Below are 12,390 nucleotides of genomic sequence, written 5' to 3'. Positions count from 1 at the left end.
TCAGGCAGAGGGTGTCTGTGTCCGGCCAGAACCAGTTGGACCGTCTCTGGCATGGATTCCTGGCAGGCGGTGTAGACTGCTTTGTCAGAGGCAGACCAGGCCCTTTGGGGTGCAAGGAGATTCCCTCCCTCTTCCCCCATAGTAACCCAGGTCTTTTGAGCCCTTTCCTGACCTACCTAGACTATCGGGAGCATCCCCGCTCCACAGCCATCTGTCGTCCCAAAAACCAAACAGGCAATCCACATTCCAGCAGAGGCACATAGGGTGACCGAGCAAAATAATACCCACTTTCTAAAAGTGGCCTTTATGAACTCAGAATGAAAAGGGCACCCTTACTAAAGGCTGCGTCTTTAGATGCTGAGTTCTGGCATTCACTTATACTTTTTTGGGCTATGTACGTGGGTGGCACAATCCGTACTGCAGGCCCACGAGCAGCTGTGGACTCACAAGCCCCGGCACTCGCAGTGCCCGTTACTGGGGGCTGACTAGTGCGTCGCACATCCAATCATAACACAATTTACCACAGGCGCACCAGCGCTTTACCACTGATCAGCAGTGCGAAAAGCGTACAGGAACATTATACCAGCAAACCCGGGAGGGCAGAAAGCAAAAACTCGGGAGAAACACACCAAAAGATGCCAAATCTAACAATGCCTTATGTGATTTCAAACTGTAAGGGTACTGCATACCTTCTATTCAGGTTACCAGATCTCTTTCCCAAAGCTGTACCAAAAGTGGCACAACTTAAGCCACTCTTGCAAGTTCCTAATAAATGGTACCCCTGGTACCTAGGGCATAGGTACTACAGCATGTATTATGGCACCCTAGTGACCCCTCACCAAGACCATGCAAATTGCCATTGCAGGCTGTGTGTCTTGGTGCAGCTAAAATGAAGAGTTGACATTGCACACAGCCCTGTGTGCCATGCCCTCACATACTGCATGAGATATAGGTGAGCCACCCCTACTGCAGGCCTTAGAACCCTAAGGCAGGTTGCACCATATCCCATCTGTGGACATATCTGCCTGAGCAGATATTACCCTGCAATATGTGAGCCTTTCTTGGATATTGTAAGTGCACAGGAAAGCCATAAAGAGTACATGGGCTGGATACTTGTCATTGAGAGTTTCCTAGCTCCATGATGGCTTCACTGTCCCTTAAGTATGAGATGCTTTGTACTGAACATCTAGTCTTAATAAATCCACTCTGATGCCAGTGTAGGATTTATTAATAAATGCACACAGAAGACCCTTTAGAGAGTCCCCTGAAAACCTACTAAGAACTGGTGTGGTCTCTGACTAGTCATAACCAGTCTGCCTCCACCATTCATTTTTCTGACCTAATGGGGTGACAGCCTGCACTCTCAGAGGCCAGAAACAAAGCCAGATCTTGGCGTAGGTGCTTCACAGCTTCTTCAGTCCGGAATGGCCTTCCAGAGCGGGAAGCTCCAAAGTTCGTTGCTGCCTTTGAAGTTCAGACCAGGTTTCCCCAGATAGTGGGGGATGCCAACTCCCCTGTCCTGCTTCACATTTGGCGGGAGGACAGGTGGGTACATTAGTTAGATGAGGAGGAGTTTTGACATTCAGCCAGCACCACCCCTAAGGTGTGGCAGACGTTGTGAACCCCTCTCCTGAAAATCCACTATCTTGAGATGGCAAAAAAACAACCTATCAGGGCTAGGTTAGTGCCACTTACCACAGGAAGTGGTCACTTAGAGGGTAAATGCACAATAAAGGTAGGTAGCCCATTGGCTACCTGTCTCCCACTGTAATGCCTTAAATTTAGTATTTAGGTTGCATCCCTGGACCTTGAATCTAGATTTGATGGACAAGAAGAAAAAAAGGACTAGGAAGACCAGCTTCCCGAAAACTGAAGCCCTGCTGCAGGAGAAATTGGCACCAAACCCTGCCTGCTGCCTCTAGGACTCAACAATCTGTGTGTACTGTGTTTTTCCGAACCTGTGAAGACTCCAAGAACCCTGGAGCTCCTCCAGCCTTTGAGAAGTATTCAAGAACCTCTCTTGGAGTGAAGATATCACTCCCCTTTATACCGCAGGCACCGATTTACCCCCCCCCCCCGAGTCTGGTTTGCCTGTGTGCTGCTCCCTGATGACTTAGACTCAGCACCCGCACCAACAGAGGTGCAACATCTCCATCGGGTCAGATCCCTCTCGTCACCAAGGTTGGAGACGCCAGGACCTACTGAAGCCGCACCGTACCAATACCCAGGGTACCGGATCCCCTACAGCAAACAGCGAGACTAAGCGTTTGTGCCAGACTCCAACTACTGAAGAAGCAAGCACCTGTCGAGGGACGTCGAGACTCTTGAGATCCATGTTGTGAGTGTCCCAGTTGTCCCAAAATCTCCTCTCCAAGTTGCCTGCTCCTGACCGTGAGTACCTTTCGAGCACAATGTTCGGCTGCCTTTTCTGCTCTACACCTGCCCCTGTAACAACGGACCAGGTGTGCTCACGTGGTCTTGCAGCCTCCTCCCTTCAGTGGGACCCACGGACTTACCTCTAAGTCCTCCTGTGCAATGTATTTCCATGTGGCCCCCTTCATCATGGAGCACCAGCTACCAACACCTTCCACACACTGCTCCCAGCAGAATTCGGGAAGCTCCCGATCTTCTGCTGCTGGAATTTTGGACCTAGTCCTGCTATTGACTTAAAACGATAAGGTGAACTTCATGCAAGCATTGCCTACTTTTCTATACATTTTTCTGCTTTTCTTGATGCGTAATTACGCACAAAAGTGATCTGTTTTCGGAACTCTCAAAAGTTATATCTTCTAAAGTACTTACTGTAGATCGAAGTTCTTGCTCTTAAATAATACATAAAAATCGATATTATTTGTATAAATTGATCTTAGATTTATTTGAGTGTGTTTCTCATTTATTCCCTCTGTGAGTGCAACAAATGCTTAGCGTTACCCTCTGATAAGCCCAACTGCTTGCCAGACTGCCACAGAAAGAGCACTAGGATTATCTACTTGAACCTCTGTGTACCAGTAAGGGATCTACTGGACGCTCTGCAGAGTGTACTTCGTTTTAGTACACTATAGAGAACCAGCTTCCTACATACATTTCATTATCTATAATTAGTTTCCAGGTCAGTCTATTATTTGGCACAGCTACTAGCTACTCCAACCATTCTGGCCCCTGTAATGTTAAGTTTTCTAATTCAAAAGCTATTAAAGTAAGATGCAGACATTGTACCCAGACAACATTAATTTGCCCTCTTGCATGTTGATCCAAATTTCTTTGCTCCTGTCTCTAGAACATTGTACACTCAGCCTGACCTAGGCATTTAAGCATTGGATTTCGCATATTTGTGGCTTAGAAACAATTTACAGCATATGAATTATCAGTTTTGTTAGTGAGGTGTTATCATCTACGAATACAGGACATCTCAGGAGAGCACAATAGGTGAACCCCATGCTATCCACACATTGTGTGTACATTTCCTACACTTATCAACACTTAGAAACATAAATCTACATTATCATGGTATTAATGCTACAGGAAGTGTAGAAAGGTCCATGCAAATAATTCATTTTCCTTTTGTGTGAAAAGGGAGAGTTTTATGGGGGGGTTAAGGGTTTCTAAGTGAAGAAAAAATAATTCAAAATATATTAATTCACTTGGCAATGTACATAGCCTTACACGTACTGCTTCACGGAACACAGACATTTCTGAGTGGCTTGTTTTCCTATGGATAACTTCTAAAATCTTCTGGCTCCATAAGAGTATTTTTTAAGTGTTTCTGAATAAGGTATTCATGGGCAGATACCTGACATTCCGAGATTTGATCTAAATCGATCCCATTGTGTTTAGTTTCCTGTTAAACCAGTGTGAATTGTTTTGTTTGACAGAAATGTTCTATATCCCTGTTGCCACCCGGTTATTCTTTTAATTGGATGCAATTAACTGACTCTTTAAGGTTTGTAAAGCACTTACCTGACTTTTTTTTGGTTTAATTAGTCTACTGAGGTAATTACTGGAGCATAGCTCAAATCTCTCACAAAAAGACGAAAAAAGGAAACTACCTAAAAGAGTATGAAAATGGAACTAGAGATAAAAGGGGAAAATGTGATGCTGCACATCACTGAGTAATACGATTCTTATTGGTGCAAATAAAAGTTACTGATGTTGTTGGTTTAATATAACATGATGATATAGTTTAAACACACGAGGATGACAACAAATAAAAAGAGATTAAGAATGAAAAGAGAAAAGCTTTGGCAAAGTCAAGTAATTTCCTACCAGTCCCGGCACTTAAGTACACTTTTTTTTTAGGTAAATGTGCGCTGGTGATTGTGCAAAATGTTGTCACTCTGCGAAATGGGCTGAGCAATTGCCCTAAGCTGTCAAATGTGGTAGGTGGAAGCAAAATATGCACGACAGTTGAACAGACCAGTGGATGAGGAAGGGTCCCTCAAAACCGGTCGGTAGAGAAATATGCCTATTTGTTTTTTTACTTACATAAGGCTATGACTTAAAAGCCGTCGTAATCCATAAATAAAAACAAACATAAACAAAAACGAATTAAAGTATTTATAAAGAAACAATATTTCACAAATACATTACAAAATTACAAAATAGAAAACTAACTCTTAAATTGGATTTTCAAAATGTTAAATTAGATCAGTAAGTAGAAAGAAAAGAAACACCTGACCACTACAATAGTGCTTAGTGAATTAGATCTCACAAACCGAATGACAGGTTTTATTGACTAGTATACTTTAAATGGAACAGCGGTTCACTTTGAATACATTTTGCATCTTGCATTTTTCTTTACATCTAAACTCTGTGTTACTTTGAGGTGCCCTGAAAAAACTAGCAGATGAGAACAAATTTCCATGTGGACCTGTCAATAGGAATCTACCTGCGATCATTTTAATACACAGAAAGTTACTGGTGGAATTTCAGTAGTTTTGCTCTTTTGAATATCAAACATAACTCACTGTTTAACTGTGTTTTTCAGTAAATGTATTAGTTTTTTTATGATTTACTTAGTCCTAAAACCCCAGAGCACACAACCTTCAGTTCTGCCATCACTGTCCCAACTCAGGCTGTCCTTGGCTTTATAGGCAATTCAAAAAACGCCTTTGAGGGGAAAGTGTGAGTCAAACATAAGTTACACAGTGGCTCTAACCACTGTGTTGTATCTCTATATATATCCCAGTGGTGGTCGCCACTGGGTATAGTTTTAGTCAGAATCGTGTCTACATAGGAAATGCCATTTTTGTGCAAATAGTAACTTTGGTGTAATTTGATGAATATCCACAAACATTTTCGAGAAATGCACATTTTTGACAAGCTTGTGCACCATAAAGTTTTGTGGTGGTCCATCAAGCGGGGGTCGGGAAAAAGGGAAGGGGGGTCCCAAAACGTATTTTCCCCATTCATTTTTCATAGGAAATTTAGACACTGCTACAGCCCAAACTGCTGAAAAGATTGGCACCAAATTTGTCAAAGTTAGATCTTGGTCTCAAAAGGTTGATTTGTCTGTTTTTGTGTAAATCTGTACAGTAGTTTTTTAGAAATTAAAGTTAAAAAGCTTTCACACCATAGAGGATCCGGGTACCCGACAGATCCCCGGGGCTGAGATCTTATTGGCTTCCACTACTTCAACCAGGAAGTGGTGGGAGCCACCTTAGGGTTCGAGACTCAGTGCTAGTTCCATAAAAGAAAAAGCTAAAAAAGGCATGGGGCAGGGTAGGGCCATAACCTCCTAGGTCTGGGGGGGTGGAGTACTGTCTGGGACCAAAAACATTTTGTAAAACATTTTGCTGCAAATTTGTTGAGGATCCTCAAATCTAGTGTACTTTTTTTTCAAAGTACGGGCTTCTTCCCGTTTTTATAAACACCGCTCGGGGTGGGCCAGGGCCTGGGAGAGGAGCACTGGTCCCCCTCCCTGAGCCAAAAAAGTCCTCCCTGGACCCCATCCCCTGGACTGATAATTCAATAAAGTGGAGGGAGTCGTGCGGCCCCTCTCCCTGAAGCATGAGAGGCCCGAGGATATAATCCCCCTGGTCCGCATTTTAAATAAAAGTGAGGGGGCCGTGCATCCACCCTGCCTGAGCCATGCAATGACCATGATGAAGCCATCCCCGGCGCTGACTCGGGGATTGTGTTCTGGGTTGCCCAACTCCTGTGACACGGTCTGTTTCCCTGTCCTGGGGCTTCCCCTACGCCCCCCCCCTACAAAAAAATGAGTGGGTGTCGTGGTTGGGACTGGGACAGTCAGATGATTTTTTTTTTTTTTTTTTTTAAAGAAGTAAAAAGTGAATAATAAATGAGTGGCCACAGCTACGCATTTATTATTCACTGCTCCTTCAGGGAGCGTCCCATAATGCCCTATAGACACATATTTTATTTTTGGGTATGTTCCTAGAAGGGGAACGGAAATCGCCATTTTGTTTATCCAGTGTTGCAGGTGTGGGCTGCAAAAATTTCTGCAGCCCCCCAGTAACACAAAAAAAAAAAGTCTGCTGTGTCAATGAAACAATGATATTTTTAAAAAGCATTTCCCAGTCTGAGGTTTTTGCTCTACAGCTGGGACTGTAGTGAAGTGAGGCTAGACTCTGAGACACTTTTGTTTTATTTACATTTTTTCTTAACGGAAAAATTATATATCTGAGCTTTTTTATGTTCACATTTTTCATCCCCAAAGTATAATAATAAAAACTTTGTAAAAAAAAAAAAGTCAGACATGTTGTTTACTTAAAAAATATTTGATACCGTTTTATTGATAAATAATAAGCATTGCATTTTGTGCATGATTGAACTATACATGTTATTTAAATTATTTTTGGAGAAAGATGAAAGATCGGCTTGCTATATAGGTTGTTGAGGGGGGAGGAAGGGGTTTGGCGAAGTGCGGCCGTGGGTTACCTTTAATAAATAAAAATAATGGTAATAAAATATTTCTTTACGTTGGAAAAACCCAAGAAATTCATTGAAAAAAACAACGGTGAAAGTAACGTTACAGATAGGTGAAATGTTTAGTAACAATATAACATTTTAAACTCTAAAAACCTTAAAAATTCACAAGTTATAGTTATATTTTCTTAAGTAGTTAGAACTTGTGCCCTCGCTGTGCAGTGCCATTCCACTGTATGCCACTACACAGCACCTCACTCCACTCTATTCTACGCTAATCTGCTTTACACCACTCCACTCCACACTATTGCACTCTATGGCTCTCTACTCTATGCCTCTCTAGTCTGCGCTACTCCATTCTACCAACTCCATTGTACACTATTCCACTGTATGCCCCTCTAGAATACATCACTCCACTCTATGCCACTCCGCTCTATGCACCCTACACTGTTCCACTGTATGCCACTCAACTTTAACAATCCAGTCTACACCTCTGCACTGTACACCACTCCACTCTATGCTATTCCACTGTTTGCTGCTCAACTGTACGACAGTCCAGTCTACACCACTTCACTGTATGCTACTACGCTAGATGCCAACATGCTTTACTCTTTTTATTGTATGCAACTCCGCTGTATGACACTCCACCATATTCCACGCCCATGATCTCTACCCCACTCTGCTTTTACTATTCCACTCTACACTACTCCTCTCTAACCCACTGCAGTCCACTCCACTCCACTCACAGGCTAAGCCACTACACTGTGGTGTTGAGTGGAGTGGCGTACTATGCAGTGGCATAATGTTGAGTGTTGTAGAGTCAAATACCATACAGTGGAGTGTTGTAGAGTAGGGTACGGTGTAGTGGGGGTAGAATGTAGTGGTGAACAGTTTAATAGCGTACAGTGGAGTGACATACAAAGGAATAGTGTAAAGTAGAGTGGTGTAGAATGGAGTGGCATATTATAGATGCAATAGCGTACAGTAGAGTGGGGTAGAAATATTTCCCAGGAACTACACTGGTTTACAGATGTACAAATACAATATAATGTGCATTCAGCAGACATGTTATACTGTACTAACAGGAAGACAGGAGGCCGCAATATTTGCTGTCACTGATTGTGGTTCTGTACACAGTTGTTTGTTATGTTTTGAAAATTGTGTGACTTTTCAAAGAAGTGGGACATCTAAATTGCTTTTGTTTATCATTTCTTCTGGTAGTCAGCTTGTGAAATGTTGCAAAATACCTTTTCTGATGGCTGTGACAGCATGCAACTGTGCTGGTTCTGATTTCTCAATCCTCTACCCAATAAGGACAACCAAATTCTCAAAATCAAACTCAACAAAGGGTGGTTACCGCTTCACATAAGCTACAAACAGTGCAGGAAAATTTGGGGGCCTCCTTTTCCTTTTTACGTCACTGTGAAAATGGCAGTCATTGGCAAATGCCCCAGCACAATTGTGTATAAAATCGTTGCTAGTAGGGGTACCATAGAGTAGCCATTGCGAACCTTGGACAACTTAAATTGTTTGTTGGGCTGGAGTGGTAGGACACATACAGGCGCAAGTGGTACTCGTATCCCTATGTCTCTTAACTGCAGTGAGAGGCTCCAACTATGTCTCCCACATGGGATTTGTTATTGTTGTTAGCAGTTGAAAAAGCCTAATGCAAAGTTGGAAATGCAGAGCCAAGTAATGACCCATCTTAAGATTTGTTTTTGAGTTTTGCTGATGCTGAGCTCCAGCAGGACTTAACCCATATAAAGTCTTGCCATTTCTCTAGTTTATTGCTGAATCACAGACGTGCCTTCGCCCTAGGCTATCATGATGTTTTGGGATAAACACCCATCTAGCAAATTTTTGCTTGGTCATCATGGGAACAGGAACCATGACCCACGGGTTGATGCAATGCATGCAAATATTTCAACAGGCAAGATTTGTATCTAGCTCGTTAACTAGCTGGACAAATAACAGAATAGTGTAGCCTAACTAAGGCAAGCATTAGAGACTTGAATGTTTTAACAAAAATATAGCCCCGTTGGAGTTTATTTGTGTATCTATACTTTTTGGAGAGGTGTTGTTAACAGTATTTAGGCCACGATAGGCTGATTATCCAACATCTTAGGTGCTGAGCACCTTTTTCTTCCCTGTGTGCTTTTACCTTGGCCCAGATACAGTCCACCCCTTTACATTCGTTTTCGTTTTGTCCCTGTGTGTACTTTTGATTATTTAACAACAAGGGGTGGTGATGGACAGAGTTTCTGAATTAAGCAGAATACTCTCACCCAGTCAAGAGATCAGGGCTAGATCCAACACCGTTTTTTAGCTCACTGCACCATCCCAGTTCAGAACCTGGCTATATGCAAATTAGTCTGTTCATGTCCCAGTGCATGATGGGAACAGGGCAAACCAAACTACCAAGCCAATTCTTACACTGGGAAGGAAACAAGCTACCGGGGACCGGTTTCTGGCATTTCAGCCGTCGTCGGCCCGGCTTGCTTGAATCCTGATGGTGCAATGAGCAAGGGACTCACATCTGAGTATACCCTTCCATGCTTAGGGTGGACAAAATATTTAACAACAAGGGGTGGTGATGGACAGAGTTTCTGAATTAAGCAGAATACTCTCACCCAGTCAAGAGATCAGGGCTAGATCCAACACCGTTTTTTAGCTCACTGCACCATCCCAGTTCAGAACCTGGCTATATGCAAATTAGTCTGTTCCTGTCCCAGTGCATGATGGGAACAGGGCAAACCAAACTACCAAGCCAATTCTTACACTGGGAAGGAAACACCACCCCCTTTTCTGAATCGTTTTTGGCCACTATAGGTGTGGCAGGGTATACTCAGACATGAGTCCCTTGCTCACTGCTCCATCAGGATTCAAGCAAGCCGGGCCGATGAGGCTGAAATGCCAGAAACCGGTCCCCGGTAGCTTGTATCCTTTCTGGTGAAGAATTGGCTTGGTAGTTTGGTCTGCCCTGTTCCCATGATGCACTGGGCCAGGGACAGACTAATTTGCATATAGCCAGGTTCTGAGCTGGGATGGGGCAGTGAGCTAAATAACGGTGATGGATCAAGCCCTGATCTTTGGACTGGGTAAGAGTGGTCTGCTTAATTCAGACACTCTGTTAATCACCACCCCCTTTTCTGAATTGTACTTTTGATTATGGCATTTCAAAAGCCATGAGTGAAGATTTGGCATCACCTCTGACAGATATTTCCTCAAAAAGAGAATGTATTTTATTCTAGAATCCTAGTTCAGTCAAGTGTACATTTGCTTTGCGTTTTTTTTTTTTAGGAACCTTAAAATGTTTTTTATGTTTTTTCTTTGTAGGAGCTACCTTGACGTTCATTCATCTCCGCCAAGAAATATGAAATCATGACCAGGTTCCGCAGGCGAACATGCATCACTTTGATATGTCTTATTTTCTTTGTTTGCTCCATAATGATGGGTTTAAAGACATTGCGACCTGACAGCGCTGCCTTTGGCAATCCATTTGGACTTGGTCTTCTTCCAGAATACCCCCAACGCACCACTGGGCAGGAGAATAAAATAGATTCCCGGAAAATTTCCAAGAAGGACACAGTAACCCAATTGAAGATTCCAGATAATATTATGAATACCGGAACAAAGGGGATCTTGGCTGTACACGATGAGGCGGAAGGATTACCTCCGCCCAATTACAATTTCCACATATTCTATTACACTTGGTTTGGTAATCCACAGTTTGATGGCAAATATATCCATTGGAACCACCCATTGTTGCAACACTGGGATGCAAAAATTGCAAATAATTATCCAAACGGTAAACATAGTCCTCCAGATGATATTGGTTCCAGCTTTTACCCTGAACTAGGACCTTACAGCTCCAGAGACCCTTCTGTCATTGATGCCCACATGAAGCAGATCCGCTCTGCATCAATAGGTAATTCATATGTAGTTCATTTTTCTTTGCATTAAATGGCGCTTGCCAGTCAAGTGGGCGTGTGCCATGCAGAACGGCTATGTATATTGTGTTTCATTCTGCAGCAGATGGTCTGATTTGTCTTTTGCTTTAGAAGATTTATAAAATACTGCATTCTGGTGGAAGTGTCCATGTTAACATGTTCAAACTACATTAAAGGTAGGCACTGCTGAACTATGATAAGTTAGTTATTAATATAGGAAGAGATGATCCCAAATTAAGTGCCAGAGCCGAAAGACTTTCATTGAATGATCGCCGACTGCTGGTACTGCCTATGCCACCATTATAATTTTCCCCTTTTTTCTTACATCGTGCATATTTTCAACCATATTGCTACGTACAACTTTCCATTGGTAGCTTTTCTAGTGTTCTTTAGCTCTATAAAAATAATAGTAAATACGTTGCTTTTCATATAAAGTAAGTGTCTAATTGCATTTCACAATCATGCATAAATGGTTTGATTCCAAGTTGTTTCATATCTGGTGTCAGTGGTTTGTCCTGTGCGGTTTTCAGTAGCATTTTTTGTCCACTATTCGTAATGAAAACAAACTGAAATTGCTAGAATTCAACAATAACTTAACAATAGTTAACAGTCAAATGGAGGGTAACTCGCTATTAGAACATGCTACACAGATCTAGGCATTATGGTTATCCCAATTCATACAGTCATCTTTACACAGGGAGCATTCGTGCTGTGGCACTGATTAGCAGCGGAACAAAAGCGGAGTGAGCTAAAGAATGGTGATGGATTAAACCCAGATCAGTTGACTGGGGGTGAGTGTTTGATTTGCTCAAACATTCCGTCCATCATCCCCATTTGTATCGCTTTGTTAGCCCTAAGTGGGCAGGGTATGCTCAGACGTGAGTCCCTTGCTCACTTTGCCACTGGATTCAAGATAGCCTGGCTGATGAGGGTTATGAACCCGAAACCGGTCCCAGGATGCTTGTTTCCGGTCCAGGGAAGAGATGGCTTGGCAGTTCGGGCTGGACTGTTCCCATGAGGCGCAGGGTCAGACTGATTTGCATATGGCCATGTCTGAACTGGGGTGGCGGAGTGAGCTAAAGAATGGTGATGGATTAAACCCAGATCAGTTGATTGGGGGTGAGTGTTTGACTTGCTCAAACGCTCCATCCATCATCCCCTTTTGTATCACTGATGAGCAGCGGCACAGTGCCCAGGGCATCTAAATCCAGCCAACATAAAAGATAGGAAACGAACAGAGGAAGGGATACCCACGCCAATGATGCCAGGTCTTACAGTAATCATTGAGGATGCTCTGAAGAATTGTAATATAAATGTTTAACCAAATAAATGGGCGCAGAAGACTTTGCTAGCAGAGATATATGCAAGATCTGACCAAGTATTTATTTGTGAGGCTACTACAAGAACCTTTGCAAATCCATTCTACTATCCCTACCATTCACAGAGAGACTACTCAGAAGCTTTTTGTAGATTTCTTTAACACAATCTGCTGAGAGCTTGAAAAGGATCAAGGCATAGGCTCCACCCTGGCCTTTGGAGCTGCTTTTAGCCATGC

At 42.8% G+C, this 12,390-nt stretch overlaps 1 protein-coding gene across 1 annotated transcript in view; it reads left to right on the top strand.

Annotated features, from left to right (window-relative positions):
* MANEA (mannosidase endo-alpha) overlaps window positions 1-12,390 on the top strand; it is a 300,577-nt gene that overhangs the window by 89,277 nt on the left and 198,910 nt on the right. The window contains exon 2 of the mRNA XM_078648240.1: window positions 10,222-10,813. Within this exon, the coding sequence (XP_078504366.1) occupies window positions 10,267-10,813 (547 nt within the window). The 5' untranslated portion in view covers window positions 10,222-10,266. The remainder of the gene's footprint in view (window positions 1-10,221; window positions 10,814-12,390) is intronic.

Source organism: Lissotriton helveticus, chromosome 6 (genome assembly GCF_964261635.1).
Source record: "Lissotriton helveticus chromosome 6, aLisHel1.1, whole genome shotgun sequence".
In the NCBI taxonomy this organism is placed as follows: domain Eukaryota; kingdom Metazoa; phylum Chordata; class Amphibia; order Caudata; family Salamandridae; genus Lissotriton; species Lissotriton helveticus.
This window is presented reverse-complemented; position numbering and strand designations above follow the sequence as displayed.